General features: G+C 41.8%; 1 protein-coding gene across 1 annotated transcript in view; it reads left to right on the forward strand.

Moving 5' to 3' along the window:
* The window catches only part of MREG (melanoregulin), a 34,401-nt gene that overhangs the window by 11,773 nt on the left and 4,746 nt on the right, over positions 1-17,882 (forward strand). The window contains exon 3 of the mRNA XM_067548696.1: positions 17,558-17,648. Within this exon, the coding sequence (XP_067404797.1) occupies positions 17,558-17,648 (91 nt within the window). The remainder of the gene's footprint in view (positions 1-17,557; positions 17,649-17,882) is intronic.

Genomic DNA, 17,882 nt, shown 5'->3' on the forward strand with positions numbered 1-17,882 from the left:
AGACATGGAGATGACGTGAGTTGCCCAAGGTCATACAGGAAGTCAGCAGCAGAGCAGAGAATTGAACCTGGGCCTCCTGAGTCTCCATCCTCACACCTTACTGACTGGACTGCCCTTCCTATCTATTGAAAGATACATTTACTACAACAGATGTTGGATCAGGCTGCTTGTTAGTCCTTTTTTAAAAACTTTCAGCCATTTTGAGTCGTATCTGGAGTGGTGATCAGTGTTGGATGGGTGGAGGCTTTAGCTCTAGGAGAGTCACAGACACCTAGGACACTAATTCTTCGGGTTTCCTGTGTGTCTCAATCACTGAGTTGAGAATTGAGTGTCAGAATTAACTCCTTTGACCTTATTTTTATTAGTGTTTTGACCTTAACATTACTTACTTTAACAGTGACTGAGGTTTTTGTGAGTTGAAATCTTAATAGATCTTTATTCTGGAGTTTTGTAACTAACATGGTTTTAAAAATTTCTTTTGTAGCCTTAGTTTGTTAAAGAAGAAGAACATTAATATCAAGGGTTGAAGTTTCTTTGTCTGGGTGTAGGAAAAAGAAGAATTTGTAATATGCATCAGCATGAAGTCTACTTCTCTCTTTTATCACTACTTCTAGTCACCAACACGAAACCAGCTGGAATTCTGTGTTGGAGGAGGAGCCTCTTTCCTACAGACAAACTAAGCCCTTTTGACGTTAATGTGAAACTCGCCATTTTGTTTGTCAGAGCTGCAGTGGTGTTAATGGTTTATATAGTGCAGTGTTGCTTGAACTCCTCATTCCTACTGTTGTCCCTATGCAAAATGGTATCTGGGTATTTTCTTAACGTAACGTTGGCATATAGTGTAAATAAACAGTCCTTGCACAGAAGTGGTCACACACAACACAGTGAGAAATCTGTGCTTCAGAAATCTCAGCTCAGACAGTTCCAAGGAAGAAACTTTGCCCCTTGGATTGGCTCTTGTTAGGGAGATTATGACAGAGAGCAAACTGTCTTGCTGTTTGCAACAGCTCCTCTAAAGAGAACCAGCAGCACAGGATGTTTCTTCAAAGACATGCTAAGAACTTCTGAGAATGGGTGTAACAGTGCCATATGGTGACACCTACCTAATAATGTGATCAATTCTTTGTTTTGTTCTTTCTAAATACAAAGTGATGTTGAAGTCCCTGGGAGCTTTACTTGAGTATTGAGTGCAGGGTGTTGCCCTTGTTTGACTGACTATATTCATCTTTTGAAACACTTCGTTTTTAATCTTTTTATGCAATTAATTTTAAAAATCCTGACTGAATTCATGTGAGGAATGCAGGATCATTCATAGACTCCAAGGTCAGCAGGGACCATTGTGATCTAGTTTGACCTACTCTATAGCACAGGCCATAGAACTACCCTCCTCCCTCCCCTCCCAAATAATTCCTTGCATACATCTTTTAGAAAAAATCCTGTCTTGATTTAAAAACTGTCAGTGATGGAGAACCCACCATGATCCTTTTTAAATTGTGCCAGTGGTTAATTACAGCCCTGTTGGTCATTCACAGAAATACATCCTTTCTGATGCAGTATTTCCAGGATTGAAGTGACAGGTCAGCTTCTTGGAATGTGGTGTACCAAGATAGAATAATAGTTATGGAAGCTCAGACATGGTGCTCTTAATCTGTAGATCTCAACATGATTCCCAAAAGGAGGCGTCTTTTAAAGAGGGGGAAACTGAGTCACAGGAAAGTGAAATGTTTTTCCCAGCATTGTGCAGGTTAGTGACAGCCAAGAATAGAATCCAAAGATATGTCTGTACTATACAGAGACTGTATTCATAGCTCTGTTGGCATATTTAAGCAGATATAATTTCTCTGTAGATTGGGCATAAGTCTCTTGAGTCCAGTCTAATGTCTCTGTAATGTTCACACAGTGGTTTTTTGTTTTTTTTTGCAAACTGGGGTTAGCTCACGTGGGCTAAAATGACAGAGAAGACCCAGCAACTCAGCTTTTAACTGAGGTTAGCAGCTTGAGTTAAAGCCTATAGGAGAATAATTTGAGTTATCTTCACTGCTATTGTAACCTTAGTTAAGAACACTTTTTTGTAGTGTAGACATACGCTCTAAGTCCTGTATCTTAACATACATCTTTCTTGTTTTCATATTTTCATTGCAGATGACTGTTCTTTGTTAGTTTATTTCCAGTGATATTCATATAACTTAAACCAAAAAATGTGTGGATGGTAACAACTAGAAAAACCCTTATTGGAGTCTCTGCGGCTGCTTCTGATTCCAGCTCCTTCTGACAGACAAGAAAAGCTTGGCCTGAGAACCCAACATTCCTGTGCTCTGTATAGTAATCACATATTACTCCAGTGAGCATTTTACAATTCGGCCAAACAACTTCACCCTCCTCTAATGAGAGCTCAGTCCTATGAGAGAAGCCAAGGTTTTAATTGCAACATATAATGGCTTGTGAATGCTAAGCATAATCTTCTTTGGGGACCTGTTAAATTCTTGCTCTCCAGATGAGTGAATATGGCTCTGCTCTTCAGCTGCAGTCTTAGCAGAATAGTTCCCACAGAGAGAGCTTATCGAAGTTGCAAAGGAGATTATGCTGTCTCTGGGAATGAACAGGATCGCATGCTTGACTATTTGTGATTTCTCCCATGATCTGATTGCTAGAGACTTTTTGTTTTCCACTGGTGGTCAAATCAGTGTTAGTAAGAAGAGAATTCTCTCTTACATTTCTAGGTTCTGATTCAGCAAAGCACTTAAACATGTGCTTAAGTCCCAGTGACTTAATTGTGCATGCTTATGTGCTCTGCAGAATTGACCCCCTAGCATCGTTGTCTCCCTTAAGGACCTGCCAATACAAGTGTTTAGAGGAAGGGCCATATTCCACCAAAGTTATTTGGTTAAATTCATGTACTTGGTATCTGCATGAAGCTCTGATTTTCTCTTCCCTGCAAAAATGTGGTGGCAAGTTGTTTATTTTTTAAAAGCAGCAGAGCTAATGTGCATTAGCTATCCTATGTTAACATCCTCGTGGAGTCCAGGCACTATAGTTATACCGTTGTGTAGCTAGATGAACTCAGCTATGAGCTGTGGTTTTAATGCTCACTTCACCTATTTACTCTGCAGTTAAAACTACATTGCCTTATCAATGGAAGTGCTAATGCACATTAGTTATTGCACTGTAACACACACTTTTTTGGCTTTGAAGACAAAGCCTTAGGCCAGGTCTACACTACAAATTTACATCTGTATAACTTTGTCGTGTAGGGGTGTAAAAAATCCAGCCCCCTGAGCAACGCAGTTATACCCACATAATCTCTGGTGTAGACAGCGGTATGTTGACAGGAAGCTTTCTCCCGTCAACATAGCTATCGCCTCTCGGGGAGGTGGATTAACTATGCTGGTGCGAGAAGGTCTCCCATCGGCATAGTTAGGGTTACCACCTAGCTGTTGTTTTTTTTTTTTTAATGGATTTTTTTTTTTACGTCACATAGTAACATCTTCGCTAAAGTGCTGCGGCTGCCCTGTACGTGTAGACAAGCCCTTAGCAATGGTGATAGCAGAAATTCTGAATAACAGCAGGGTAAATTATAGCCCATAATGACTTGATTTTAAAAAGTATTTATAAATGGAGGAGTCTGTATTCTCTCTTTCTTTGAGTCCACCCTTGCAATATAAATAGTCTCTAAGGCTGTGACTTGTCCGAAACAAATTTTGGTACAGTTAGAGCTTTGCTGCTTTATATTCTGCTCATCAGTAACCCTGTCATTCTGGCACACAAAGAGTTATCTTAGCTTTTTTTTTTCACTTGCAGTTTGTAAATCAAGAGTGGATGTCTTTCTAAGCAAAGTAAGCTGTCATGGGATAAGAGGGAAGGTCCTCTCCTGGATCAGTAACTGGTTAAAAGATAGGAAAAAACGGGTAGGAATAAATTATCAGTTTTCAGAACGGAGAGAGGTAAACTGTGGTGTCCTCCAGGGTCTGTACTTGGACCAGTATTGTTCAACATACTCATAAACGATCTGGAAAAAGGGGTAAATAGTAAAGTGGCAAAATTTGCAGATGATACAAAACTACTCAAGATGGTTAAGTCCAAAGCAGACTGCAAAGAGTGACAAAGGGATCTTACAAAACTGGGTGACTGGGTAACAGAATGGCAGATGAAATTCAATGTTGATAAATGCAAAGAAATGCACATTGGAAAACATAATCCCAACTATATATATAAAATGATGGGGTCTAAATTAGCTGTTACCACTCAAGAAAGAGATCTTGGAGTCATCGTGAATAGTTCTCTGAAAACATCCACTGTGCAGCAGCCATCAAAAAAGCTAACAGAATGTTGGGAATCATTAGGAAAGGGAGAGATAATAAGACAGAAAATATTATATTGCCTCTGTATAAATCCATGGTACACCCACATCTTGAATACTGCCTGCAGATCTGGTCGCCCCATCTCAAAAAAGATATATTGGAAAAAGTACAGAAAAAGGCAACAAAAATTATTAGGGATATGGAACAGTTTCCATAGGAGGAGAGATTAATAAAACAGGGAGTTTTCAGCTTGCAAAAGAGGTGATGGGGGTTTAATGCAGTTTAACTATTTCACTTCACAGTCACACATTTTAGTTAATTTGGGTTAACTCTCCTGAGACAAGCCCTTAGACACTGCAAGATGAAAGGAGAAAGTCACTCTCTAAAGGGCTCCAATATTGATGATTTGTCAGTGTAGTTCCTTGAGTGTTGCTGTTGCACAGATGTGAGCATATGACATGAGCCAACTCACTCCCATTTTGTCTGTCTCCAGTTGACTAATGCGAATACTTCCAGCCAGAGATCTTTCACTCACTGGGGAATCTGCCCCATCTCTACATCGGCAAACCCTTTAAAAATAGACAGAGCCTAAATTTCTGCTCTTTGCTAATAATCCTTAACTTCTATCCAGTGGTCTCCATCCATAGATCTCAAAGCATTTTTCAAAGGAGGTCAGTATCATTATCACCTTCCCCATCTGTAAAATGGGGAGGCACAGGGAGATGAAGTGACTTGCCCAAGGTCACCCAGCAGGCCAGTGGCAGAACCAGGAATAGAACTCAGGTCTCCTGAGACACTGCCCAGTGATCTATCTACTAAGCAACACTGCCTTCAATCATATACAAATAAGTTCAGCCAATAAATCAAACCTGCAAAACTTGCCCTGTAACTGTCCCAGATGTATATACCTTCAAACTTCCTCCAAACCCTGCTTTTTGCAGCATGCCTGGAAATTAATCTCATTCAGGATTATTGAGGGCCAAGGTGTAGGGAGGTCTTTTTTTTTTCAGAATATGAACACAGATCCAAATTTTGCAACCGATCATGTCTCCAATGGGCTGAACCAAATCACCAGATCAGAACAGCCCCTGAACGCTGGAGCAATACAGGTCTGGATTGGTAGTTTAAAACTGGGCCCCTGTTTGCTAATCTTTAGGCTGTTTGACCTCATTTCCTAAATAAAACTTCTGAGAACAGCACTGCAAATTAACTTCAAGGGAATAAAGAAACAGCTCTGATGGAGGATTGCTTTGGAAGTGTGAAGAAAACCGCCTACTAATTAGGAAGTTTCTATACCAGGAGGAGAGTATTTGATAGCATCTGTCTGTATTCTTTTTGGCACAACTTTTTGTTCAGCTTCCAGTTCTCTGCCAGTCTGGCTTATACTGAATTCCTAGGATTTCCCCATTTCAATCTGGTATTTAAACACTTAGTACATTGCACTGAAGATTCCATGGAAATTTTCCAGGTAAATATTTGAACAGCTGAGTGTTCAGATCAGCAAGGCAGGCTGGTATGTGTGTCTGCTAACACGGAACTCACACTTTCTCGCAAGCTGTCTATGATACATGCAATTAGTCATCACTTCCCTTTGTGAGCATTCATTGGCCTGAGATTGAGATTTCCAGGAAAGCGATACTGATCTGATATTGGAACAGTTGCCTTTGAGAGGCAGCAGCATTAAACTATAAGGGTGTGTGTTTGTGGATGTGTATAAACTGATTCAGGCATCTTCTGCCCCCTGCTATAAACTGGGGAGCGCGGGATCCGTGTGGACTGAATCTAACACAGATGGCTTTGGCTTACTGCCTGGGACAGACAGTTTGGGAAGAGCTGAGTTGGCCAACACGATGACTACTTGAACGTAATGTTTTTGCAGCTGGCATGGCATAGCATCTTGTCTGCTGTCTGGTTGTCCTTTGCTACAGTCTAGTGGTACAATCTTGTGAAATTTCAAGATGTTGCTGAGTCTGCCTAGCTGGTCCCAGGGCTGCTGACAACCCTTGATTGGGGTTATGTGATTATTGCCAGTGATGTAGGGATGGCACTGGCAGAGGGGAGGAAGCTAGAGCACTAAGACAGCACAGAAAATTAATGCAAGAAGCTATGGTTACTTCTTGGACTACCGCTGTCTTTAGAACCATATTTCTGTGGCAGTTCTTATACTTTCCACTGGTCATTGTATGTGCTGCTCTTTAGTCTTGCATCAAGGCTTTTCTCTAGTCTTCACTGGCATAGTTTGTACAACCATATGCATGGGGGAAAGGAGGAAATTATTTTGCATCTAGGGAACCAAGACACTGAGAATAAGTATCATGCCCAAGATCGCACAGGAAGTCTGAGTGAAGCCAGGAATAGAATCCGGATGAGTGCTTTGACCACAGTCCATCCTGCCTCTCCTGTGCTGATGTCGTTTCCCTGGTTGAAGCACACTTACCACAAGTAATAACAATGAGCTTTGTGGCCCACCAGGCAGCATGTGCCTGGGTGACCGCATTGTAACTTGGAATGTTATCTGTAAGAACAGATTGTTTAATACAGGGCTCGACAAACCCTGGGCGCCAGGTCGCGATGGTGCCTAGAAATCCGTCTGGCATCTAGTATTTCTCCGGGGGGGAGCGGCCGCTGTGCTCCAGCCAGGGCGCCCCACTGCTGGGCCCATGTTGTGGGAAAGGGGCGGGGAAAGGGGTGGGGCCGGGAGGGGAGAGCGGCTGCTGCGCTCTGGCCAGGGCGACCCACTGTTGAGCCCATGTTGTCTGGCTTCGTAATTTTTGGGCTGGCTCCTAGCTCCAAAACAAATTTGTTGAGCCATGGTTTAATAAATGGATTTATTGATCTCCATTATCCAACCCCACCATTAAAGATGACCCACAAAGGAAGAAGAATAGGCTTGTCCTCTTTTTTTCCCTCTGTGATTGATAAAGAATCAGGTAGGGCTTTTTAAAAAATAAAAAATTCCCCTCTTATCACATTAAATGTCCAGGTTCCATCTGCCCTGGAAGACTAACTGGAGAATTAATGAAGTGGCAACATTAAAGGTCATGAAAGTTGAGAGTGAGGATTTTCAATCTGCTTTAAAATGTTTGGATTTCTTTTGCTAACACCCATTTAACTTCAATGTCCAATTAACATTTGGGAGAAAGGACATCTTTGTTAAAGATTCACCATTGATGAATGTTCAGTGAAGGTATGAGAGCTCTGATACATTTAGTATATAATCAACCAAACCAGGACTGACCAAAGGCAACATTGCTCATATTTCTCAGGGTTTGTCTGTATGTTTTTCCCTCCCAGAGAGGTGGTAAGTCACTCAGAAGATCAGATCTTCAGCTGGTAAATTGTCATGGCTCCACTGAAGTCAAGAGCACATGTCTGGATGCTGAATTTTATCATTCAATAAGAATTTGGAAGCAATTTCCTCCCTCTCAAATGAAACAGTTTTAATATCTGCTTTCTGAAGGGGTGTGGTATTTGTAAGTGGCTGAACATCGGAGAAGGGTTTGGCTACCATTTGTAAGGTTCCCTACATCATTTTATAGGAATAATATTACTCAGCATGAGTGGTACAAGGATCAGTCAGTCAATGTTTCTGCAGTGCTTTGAACTAAGCAGTGGAAACAGAGACAAAGTTGTGCAATGTGGCACAGCTGGGATGAAAACTCTGGACTTGGGAGAGCTGTGCTAAGTGTTTTCAGCTTATCCATGAGCAACTTCTGTCCTTTCAGGGGTTTCTGCTGCACTCAGACCATGCTCCTCCAAAGGTCTCCTCCTTTGTTAAAGTTCAGACATGTTTCTTTTGCAGCCTGTCCTTATTTAAAGTTTCCCCAGTTATCGTGGGGACAGCTGCAGTTCTATGTGGTGGCCACAATCTATTTGCGGGGTCTTGGGGAGTCAGAAACAGCTCAAAAGGTTGGCTTTATCCAAACACACTCTGGAGTTTAGATGCACGGAATCACTGGTGTGTCGGAGGGGTGGTACAGGAAAGGGGTGGGATGCGATGCTAGTGATACTATGCTGGCATTTGGTTCTTTTCAAAAAGCTTTGTTAGGCCAAGCTAGGACCTCCTGCATCCTTTGTACTATTATTATTTGTGTTGCAGTAGCAACTACACCCCCCCAATCAAAGCCCGAATTCCCGTTGTACTGTTCAGGAACATAGGACGACAGTCCCTGTCCGTGGAGCTTCCAATCTGAATAGACAAGAAGTAAGAGGGGAAACAGAGGCACAAAGAGGTGAAGTTACTTGCTCACAGTCGCACAGCAGGTTAAAGGCAGAGCCAAGAATCGAATCGAGTTTTCCGGTGCCTCACTCTTTAGACCATGCTGCCTCTCTGCTAACTTGTGCTCTGGTGGCACAGCCCTTCCTCTTCTTCCATTTGCCACCAGCTGTGGTGTTCTAACCTGGCAAAGGGTCTTCTCTTTCCCACCCATTCTCTAAGAATGAGTTGTCACTTCCTCCCTAACTGTCAACACTGGGAGCTGGGATTGCTACTGCACAAAGGTTGACAAGGAAACATGTCACAGCTCCTGCCCCAACCCATGTCTCAGTTACAAATAAAGCATGTGTGTTAAATTCATTTGCTCTCGCTTGAGGCCGTGCAGCAGTGAAATGAATCCATCATTAAGTTAATAGTCTGTTGCTTCATTTAACAGGTGAAGAAATTAAAATGGCCAGAATTTAGGGGAAGGTGTTCAATGTGTTTAATTTTAATAGGAGCAAAACCAATTTAATTTCCTAAAGGAAAGAAGCTGCTTTCTGCAGGATTGTTGGGAAAACAGGAAGCAGTCCTCATAAGCGTTTTCTCATGGTCATGCTTTTGTGTGTTAACAGATTTTGTTGTTTACAAAAACTCTTCAGTCTTGTTTCAGCCCTTTTGTGTGTTATCTTTACATTCAAAAGGGATTGGACACTTATACAGATAAAGACATATCCAGAGTTATAATAGGTAATGTTAGCAAAAATGTTAGAAGGGCATTACACTCCTGAGGCGCATATGGTTTAACAGACAGCTCACAGTATATAGTAATTCTGACTAGACTGTAGGCATGTGCACCCTCTAATTCATCAGCTGGGCAGGTTTGATGGCTTCAAAGGTTGTAACAAGATGTGCGACCTTTCACTTTTAGGACACTAGTTATGTCCAACCCATATTAATATTAACTTCCTCTGTTAGCCGTTAAACAGGAGTCCGAAGCTAATTTGACATAACTTGGTCTTTGTCCAGCTCTCTTTGGACAGCTACAAAAATCTACCACTACCTAGCCGCACCACAGTTACTGTTGAGGAGCAGTTTCTGTGTAAAGGTGAGATTAAGCTATTATCTCCCGAGGGCAGGGAAGGTGTATTTTGGGGGGGGGGAGGGGAAGTTGCTGCCTGTGCTATATCCTTTAAATGTTAATGAAATCATTCCGTGATTAAAGTTTTTAAAAGAAAGCAGTAGGCTAATTTCTAAACAAAACAGACAAATGCAACAAATTCTGCTGTTCTACTGGTGTAAATCAGGAGGAGCTCATTTGACACTAATGAAATTGCTCTGAGTTTACATTTGGCCCAATAATTCTAAGTGCAATTACAGACAGACCTGAATGAACATTGCTGCTGAAGGGTACTAGCAGTAGCAAGGTCCCTGTTAATTTAAAATTCAGGTAAAGAGAAAGGGACCAGGGGCTTTTGGGTGATTAGTATAAAATAATATGGTACAAACACTTCCCACCCATCCAGGGCTCCTAATAATAGAAACCAATTATTGGCTTCAACTCAGATGAGCAACCAGTGTGTCTATTAAGAATTTATTTGCCTAACGAGGAGGTCAGAGAGCCACAGACCTGTCCTTCCTTCCTTTCTTGTTAATACTTTGGGTCATGAGGGTGTTGGCAGGATTCCAAGGGATCCCTGCCAAAGTAGATTGGGGCAGTAAGTGCTTCGCACTGGGAAGCTGGGCTTTTGCTCTCCAGGTGGCAGTAAACTTCCCCTTGAGCTCCCACTTACAATCTGCAGTATCTTTTTCAATTAAAAATCAGCTTCTTTCTCGTCTTACTGAGACAGAGTTCAACACCGTAGTGTCCAGGCTGCATCACAAGAGAGAGGACTGCCGGGTTGTTACGGTATCCTCTCCTTTTCAGAACAAATGGAAATGGCATATCAGCTCCTGTGCGAAACCGGAACAATGAGGCCATTTTCAGGCTCCAAGGTGGCAGGGAGGGGAAATGCCTCTGCTTTGCTTTGCTGACCGGTGAACAGCATCAGTACTCTTCCTGGCTAAGAGTGAAGAATTTCTTTCTACTCCCAGGGTAGAGGCTGGAAAAAGCAGTATAAGCTGCTGTGTGCAGATCTGAATTTGCCTTGCTCTCCGGATCTAAATTCATGACTATCAACATCAGTGATTCTCTCACTCAAAATCATAATCTCAGAGGAGTTCCTTTAGTTATAGTTGGGAAAACAAATGGTTCACCTGGAATGCTGCCAACATGATTTTACTGACTGCATGCAGGGAAACTATAGAAATGGTTTGTTCAGCCAGTTTTCACCATGTTTGTAACCAGAGAAGTTGAGGCCAACATTTTCAAACCCGAGTGCCTAAAGTTTGGGTCCTAACTGGGGAGTTAGTTGCTTAAATAGTGGCCAGAGCTATACTGAATGCCCACACTCAGTATCTCTAAAAATCAGGCCACTTCTAATTAGGAATCTAACCTTCGGAGCTGGGTTTACGTTATTTTTTGGCATAAGTATCTAACCATATTTGTTAAAAGCAAATTAAAATATTTGAGTCATTTCAGTGGTTTGTAGGTACAAAAGAACATTTCAATTAAATGAAGCCTTAAAGTGACTTACTTAAAGGGTTGCTTTTTTAGTGTACCTCAAGGGACTGACCCAGTTCTCAATTAAGCAGTGGATGTTTTTTTCCACTGATTTGAATAGTTGGATTAGGGCCTAAACTGACTTGTGCTTCTTTGGGATAGAAATCTTCTTCAGGATGCTGCATATCTAGGAAACTAGGTTCTGATCTTATAGGTCTGATAGTCAGCAAGAGGTCAGCCAGTACAGCTCAGTGAATTCATCTGATTTTTGCAATGCGATTATTTTTCATGGATTGTGCCAAGCAAACAGGAAAATGCTGACTTCTAACCATCATTCAGATACAAGAATTCAGACTAGACTGAGGCCAAGAAAACACGTGAAATTAAAAATCACTTTCAACTGTATAATGCCACCTTGGATAATGATTGTATTACAGGAAGTGTTAGGGTTAAATGCATGTTGGTGTTAGACACTACATTAAGTAGAGATGCATTCTGACCCTGAATACTGTAGATAGTGCCTACGTGTGAGTCAATGGGCGATGTATCAGAGTGAGAAATGTGAGTGTTTTATGGCTTGATTTCTTCATAGCATTCAGATCAGTGAGGCAGGCAATAGGAGGGGTTAGGTCCTCTTCTTATCTTGGGTCAGGTCATGGTTCCCACTTGAGCTGTTCCGTGTTCAGAGTCTGTGAAATCCGTTCGGAGTTAGTTTCCTTTTAGACTGCAGGTGATTGAGGATCTTGCTAAATGTTTGTGGCTAGTACTCTCACACACTGTAGCTGCCCAGTTCCAGGAGTGGGAAGCTGGCAGCTCTGCTCTGACATTACCAGCTTCATACTCACAGGGCCAGATCCACAGCAGGGGCTGAGAAGCACTCAGTGCAGCTGGTGGGGCCGCATGTAGAAAGTGGCCGTAAGCCACTTCTGCTGTCCGTGATTTTAGGGCCACTCTTTACTAGACCTGTCCCCAGGGACAAGTGAGCCCAACCTGTAAACTTCTGGGGGTGCCACAGTTGTGGGGGATGGCTCTCTTGGTCCCCAGTGTCGCAGGTGTGATCATAACCACAGTGCTGTTTCTGCTCTTGGTTCTTTTTCTGGCTCACGTGCCCGTGACTCTGTGTTGTGCTGGAGTTCAGTTCAGTTTGAGTCACACGTTGGCATATTGACAAGACGGCAACATGGAGAAAGGGCAGCAAGGGCCGGTGACTGCCCAGTAATGAGCAAAGAGAATAATGCACCTGTTTGCTACTGTGCTAAAAACTGAGGTTGATGTGTTCAAAGTCAGCTAAGGGATTTAGATGCTAATTCCATTAACTTCAGTGGACAGGTGTGGCTAAATCCCCTACTTGGCTAATCTGAAAATCTCTGCCTGCAACTCTCATACATTATCAATGTAAAATGGATTTCTCCATCCTGTAAATTTAGTTTAGCACAGACACAAGGAGGCAGCAGCCGCACCCACCTGCCTTCCTGATGTGGGAAGGTGAGAGAGTTTGTTAGTGAGTCAGGAGAAAATTAGTGACACATTCTTGTCTTCATCCTTTCTTGCCTGAGCCTCAATTTATGGACCACGCCCAACCTTGTTCTAAATATGATTGATAGCCGGATGTCTTGAGTCACTGGCGGAAGAACATGGTGTCCTTCTACTCAGTTCACCTAAGGTCCTTTCCCGTTCCAGCACGTAGGTGTGCACAGTAATTACACAAAATGCTCTAAGTACGACTGTGCTAGAGGTGCAATATGGAAACATCCCATTCAGTTTGTCTCCTAGTAACACACAGGTGTTGTGTCACAAGTCATTTTAGGAAGTGCTGGTATTGAGGGCAATATTCCATTATAAGACCCTGTTTGCTGTTGCCTTTAGTTTTGCCAGACTGTAACAGCTCAGGCTGAAATTTGTATGCCTCAGGTTAATTGTTTTTCAGGGTGTATGTGGGAGATGGGGGGAGGGGGAAAATTGTTTAGCTGATTCCAATTTCTTACAGTAGCTTCCCTGAGAGACTCAAACAGCCCTGAGCTTTGCACCAGGGACTTGATATTTGGCAGGAAAGTTATGCTGGTGCCAGGGACAGGCCTTTGCTTGTGAAAATCTGGCCAAGTTATACACTTCTGAAAATCTCAGTTTCTACAAGCTGAGAAGGGGAAACGGCGGTGACATCTGTGAACAGCCTGTTCTCCATCACCTCCCAGCTCCTATGTGCCAACTAGACTCTGCACGTGCCATCCCCCCATCGTGACTGATCATGCTGCATTCAAGAGCTGCCGGGTCTGAGCAGGACTTTCCCTGCCGTACCGCCTCCTTTTGGCTGGGAGCCACTGTGGCTCTGGACACAAACCGAAAGCATGAAGATTCTCTGTCTTCAGTGCTTCTGCTGCTGGTGCCGAGGCGGAAGAGGAGTCTGAGTGGAATTCAGAGGTGTCAGAGCTATGCGCAGGGGACCAAAGGTCGGCAGGGGGAGAACAGAGAAAGCACTTTGAGGATGAATTGGGGCACAAGGATCTGGAACCACTAGAGCACACAGCCTTCCAGAACCAGGAATAGAACCCAGGATTCTGGAGTCTCAGCATTCCTCTGCAGTCTAGTAAATAGCTGTGAAGCCCAGAGGCAAAGAGTGTCTCATCACGTTGTACTGGCTGGTCCAAATAGAAAATAACTGCCTACTACTGCTGTTAGTTGCTCTTGTAGCTCAGTGCAGTGGATCTAAATATCTCAACCTTGCTGATGACTCTGGGGGGACAGACGGGGGTGTCAGTATGGTTCCACATGATGGAATTTCTACTTTTTCAGTTTCTCTTAAACTCTCATGTTTCTTCTGAGTTTTTGCTGCAGGACTCTGGGGGATGGGTGGGTGGGCTGGAGAATTAGCAAGGTTATGCCCTTACAAGAGCCACAAATCCAAGCAATTGAGAGCACATGGGATTTTTGAATTTTGTTTTGTTTTGTTTTAATTCCAAACTTTAAAAAAAACACTTGAAAGGAACGTTGTGTATGTGAAAGATTAAAACGTGTGACCTGTCAATTGAGAGCAGAGAGAGAGAGAGCCCACTTCAACTGTCCAGTCCAATCTGCTAACAATGAAATTTCTAGGTTTAAAAAAAGCAAACAGAACCCAACACTCCATCTGCACGTAGCACTTTTCTACACAGAAATTTGATCAAAATACCTGATTGGCTTTAATTCACACCTTCTTTTCTTATTTCAGTGCAAGTTTGTGGTGTGGACACTTACTTTGGATTAAGAAATCCCAACATACTCAATCGAAATAGGACACAATGTGAAGTTTTGGGTTTTTTTAAAATATTTAACCTGGTATGAATTAAAACCAATTTTGTTATTTTGGAGCAAATGTAAGCAAAAGCAGACTTTAGGAAAAACCAAAACAAATATTTCAAGAGGTTATTAATGCCTGTTTAAATTTTTTTTTTAAATGGGACATGGTCCTGATATCTGCAGGTCACCTTTTTAAAGCTAAATTAGCATTTAAAAGTTATATAGTAATTACCTGTTAAAATCACAAGCTTCTCTTGCAGACCTCCTGTGTAATTGTAAGCAAGTTATCAACATAATGCATTTTACTATCATGATGATAACACATCCTTCTTTAATTGATTCTTCCAGACACGTGCTTATACTTTTAGTTAATTGCTCTTAAACTTCTGGAAATTAGAACATATGAAAACTACTTTAATTAAAATGGCATGTTAATGAACAAGATGTATACTAATGTGCAGGGAAAGGTACATTGTATACAGCTGTCTGTAACTCTTTCTTACAATGGTGAAATGGGATTAGAAAGTCAGATATACACTGCAGCTTTCTGATTGGCTGTTGGTGACAACTGTCTCTTCTGTAACGGTTATTAAATATATGGATTTGTTCTCTAATATGTAATTTAACTGGTTTGGATTGTAATAAAATTTCCAGGTGTTGATTTTTCACAGCCTTTTTCACAGTCATCCTGTAGATGGCTTTGTGCCTTTCTGAGTTGTCTGTTTTGTTTTTAAAGGAGGAGTGGTTGTTGAGAAGTGGGTGGGACTGGAGAGAAAATGAAACATCATTGCTTAAACTTTCCAGAAATCTTCCTCTACGAGCAGAGATCAGACTTGGAAATTTACAGCCCAAAAGATGAAAGTTATGAGTAACTGGAACAGGTCCTTTGGAATGAAGTGATTGATCACATAAGTTTATTACTCGTTTTTGACAGAGAACTAACACAACTAGGAGAGTGAGCTGACTTCAACCCCAGCTTATATATCAAAGGTTTTACTACCAGTCACTTAACGTGTGCAAATCCACAGACTGCACAGGTGTCATTGATTGCATAATTGGAAAACAGTGGGATTGCACATGGGTTGTTGAACATATTTTATTATGTTGATTTGATAAATCAGGTGAAAAGAATCCAGTTGGATTTTTTGACCCAAGGCTGAGTTCACATAGTTTGAGTAACTGCCAGTCCTCAGTGCATTAGTTAGGAAAATAAGAGATGAAAAAGATTGACGCCTATCCACCCCATGGTGCCAATTTTACATAGCTTCTACTTTGAAAAATGGACTAACTTTCAGGTATACATTTGACGTGTTTATATTAGTAATATATATCAGGAGCAGCTAAGGGCAGAGTATTTTGGATGACTGTACATTAAGGTATCCATGTAAAATAGTAACTAATGGGTCCAACTCAACCTCAACTATACAATCACATAACTATATCAGAGGGCAGAACGGGGCCACATGCACTGTGGGAGTGCTGTGATTACTAGGGGAATCTTCTGTAGTTTCAGTTTAAACACTAACACACAAATAGCTATACTAATGTCACTTTTACAGTTCCAGTCCTTTTACAGTCACAGGTGTGGGGTACCAGATTAAAAGATTAGTACAAAATGACGTTAAGAACACCGATACTTTGTATTCCTCAGCACAACAAATTGCATAATAACTCTAAATTTAATGGAGATTGCATATGCAAAGCGAGTTGTTCAGTCATTTTTAACTTTAACTAGTGTTTTCAATTAGCTTGAAGATTAGTCCTCAATTCAGACAAGTCCTGGCTTGTAAACATCAGCCATTTCTGAGTTAAGCATGGACAAAACAAAAATCTTGCTTTTTTTTGCTATTTAAATAATAGCGGCCTAGGTTTTCTAAAGGGGTCAATTTCCATTGTTCTCTAAGCACTTCTGAAAAATCTTCATTTAGGTGCCTAAATGGGAGCTGAGCTCTTCTGCAAATTTGGCTCTTGCATAACTGAAGTGTGTCATTGGGTTATGTTCAAACTTTATAAAACAAAACACTCCCATGAGTTGTGATCAAACATGGAAAATTACAAGCAAAAGGTACAATTTCTGTGGAAGTTACAAGCATGGGAAAATAAGTTGCAATGGAAGGTATGGTATAACTAGATAAGAAATCTTCACAGGAATATCTTTTTGTGTGTTCACATGCCAGGAAAAGCTAGGGTTTCTGGTGGGCTTTAGACCAACTGAGTGGGAGTGGGAATGAACCACTTCCCTCCAGCACATCTTTTTCACCATCCTAGGATAGTACTGCAGAATCCATCAGAGGGCTGGGTTGTATTTCTAGATTATTCCTTTTTCCCCATGTAAGCAAGGAGTCAATTTTCAGCTATTGGATCCATAAATCATGGGGAACATTTTCAATAATTATAGACTAAATTCCTCAATGACTCCAATATAACTTGAAGACTCAGGGATTACACCAGTGTAACAGAGCAGAATACAAACTCCTTATATTTACAAAGAAACCCAACATTAACTAGTGTTCAGTAGAGCGTGGCCATGTTTTGAGATAATCAACCTAACAACTCCCACTGAAATAAATGGGAGTTTGGTCAGTGACTTCAGTGGGAAAAGAACTGGGTCCAACTGAGGCTGGCTGAAACATTCGGGTCCATTTGTTTTTTGATGAAAAAATTGCCGGGGGTGGGGGCAGGTGGAGGATGGAAATGTTCTGTTTTTTCAACAGAAATAGAAAAGTGTTGTGGATTTTAGCTTTCTGTTCTTCATTTAAAAAAAAGTTGTTTCAACATTTTTTCACTTACAATACTTAGCACTTTCCAACCAGCTGTGGGTTGAATGCTGTGGAAAGATGAGCAAATACTTTAAAATGCAATTTCACTGGGCCTTGTGATTAGAATGTGGTTAATTATGTTAATGCTTGAGCCAAAATCCTGCCTGTTCTCACATAGCTGTATTGACTCCAGTGGCAAAAAGGTTAAAATAGTAAAAACTTAGTTGGTAAAGTAAGGAGTTCTGCCCCTAAATCCACACTGGCAACAGATCTCTCGAGTGAGGTGAGTGAGTGACTTTTTTATGCATCTTTGAGTGGGACACGCTGTAAGCGAGGAGCGTCGCTGGGAGTAGAAATCACTGAAGAGAGCCATGTGGGATGGGCCGTACAGAGTGAAGAAAGCTGAATCTGTTCTCTCGTTGCTTTGCAGAAATGGCAAAAACTGAACTATGACATCTATGCCTTGCGGCAAATCCGAAGGGAAGTGAGAAGCAGATGGAAGCGTATCCTGGAAGATTTAGGTAAACTTGAGGACATGGCTATTTATTTGCAGCAGCCCAACTGTTCAGCAAAGGCTTTTAGTGAGGCCTTCGTATCTGGGGGTAATCTCCTTCGCCCCCCTCCCCACTTTTTTTGTTCATAGATGCAAAATGACAGAGCCACCAAGGCTTCACTGAAGAGGGATGCAGTTGGAAAGAGATTGCACAGAGGGACACTGGTCTTTTCCCTCCCAGCCTGCTGACCCCTGCAAAAGA

Source organism: Emydura macquarii, unplaced genomic scaffold, assembly GCF_026122565.2.
Source record: "Emydura macquarii macquarii isolate MOO-44397 ecotype Brisbane River unplaced genomic scaffold, CSIRO-AGI_Emac_v2 contig_1253, whole genome shotgun sequence".
Classification (NCBI taxonomy): Eukaryota; Metazoa; Chordata; order Testudines; family Chelidae; genus Emydura; species Emydura macquarii.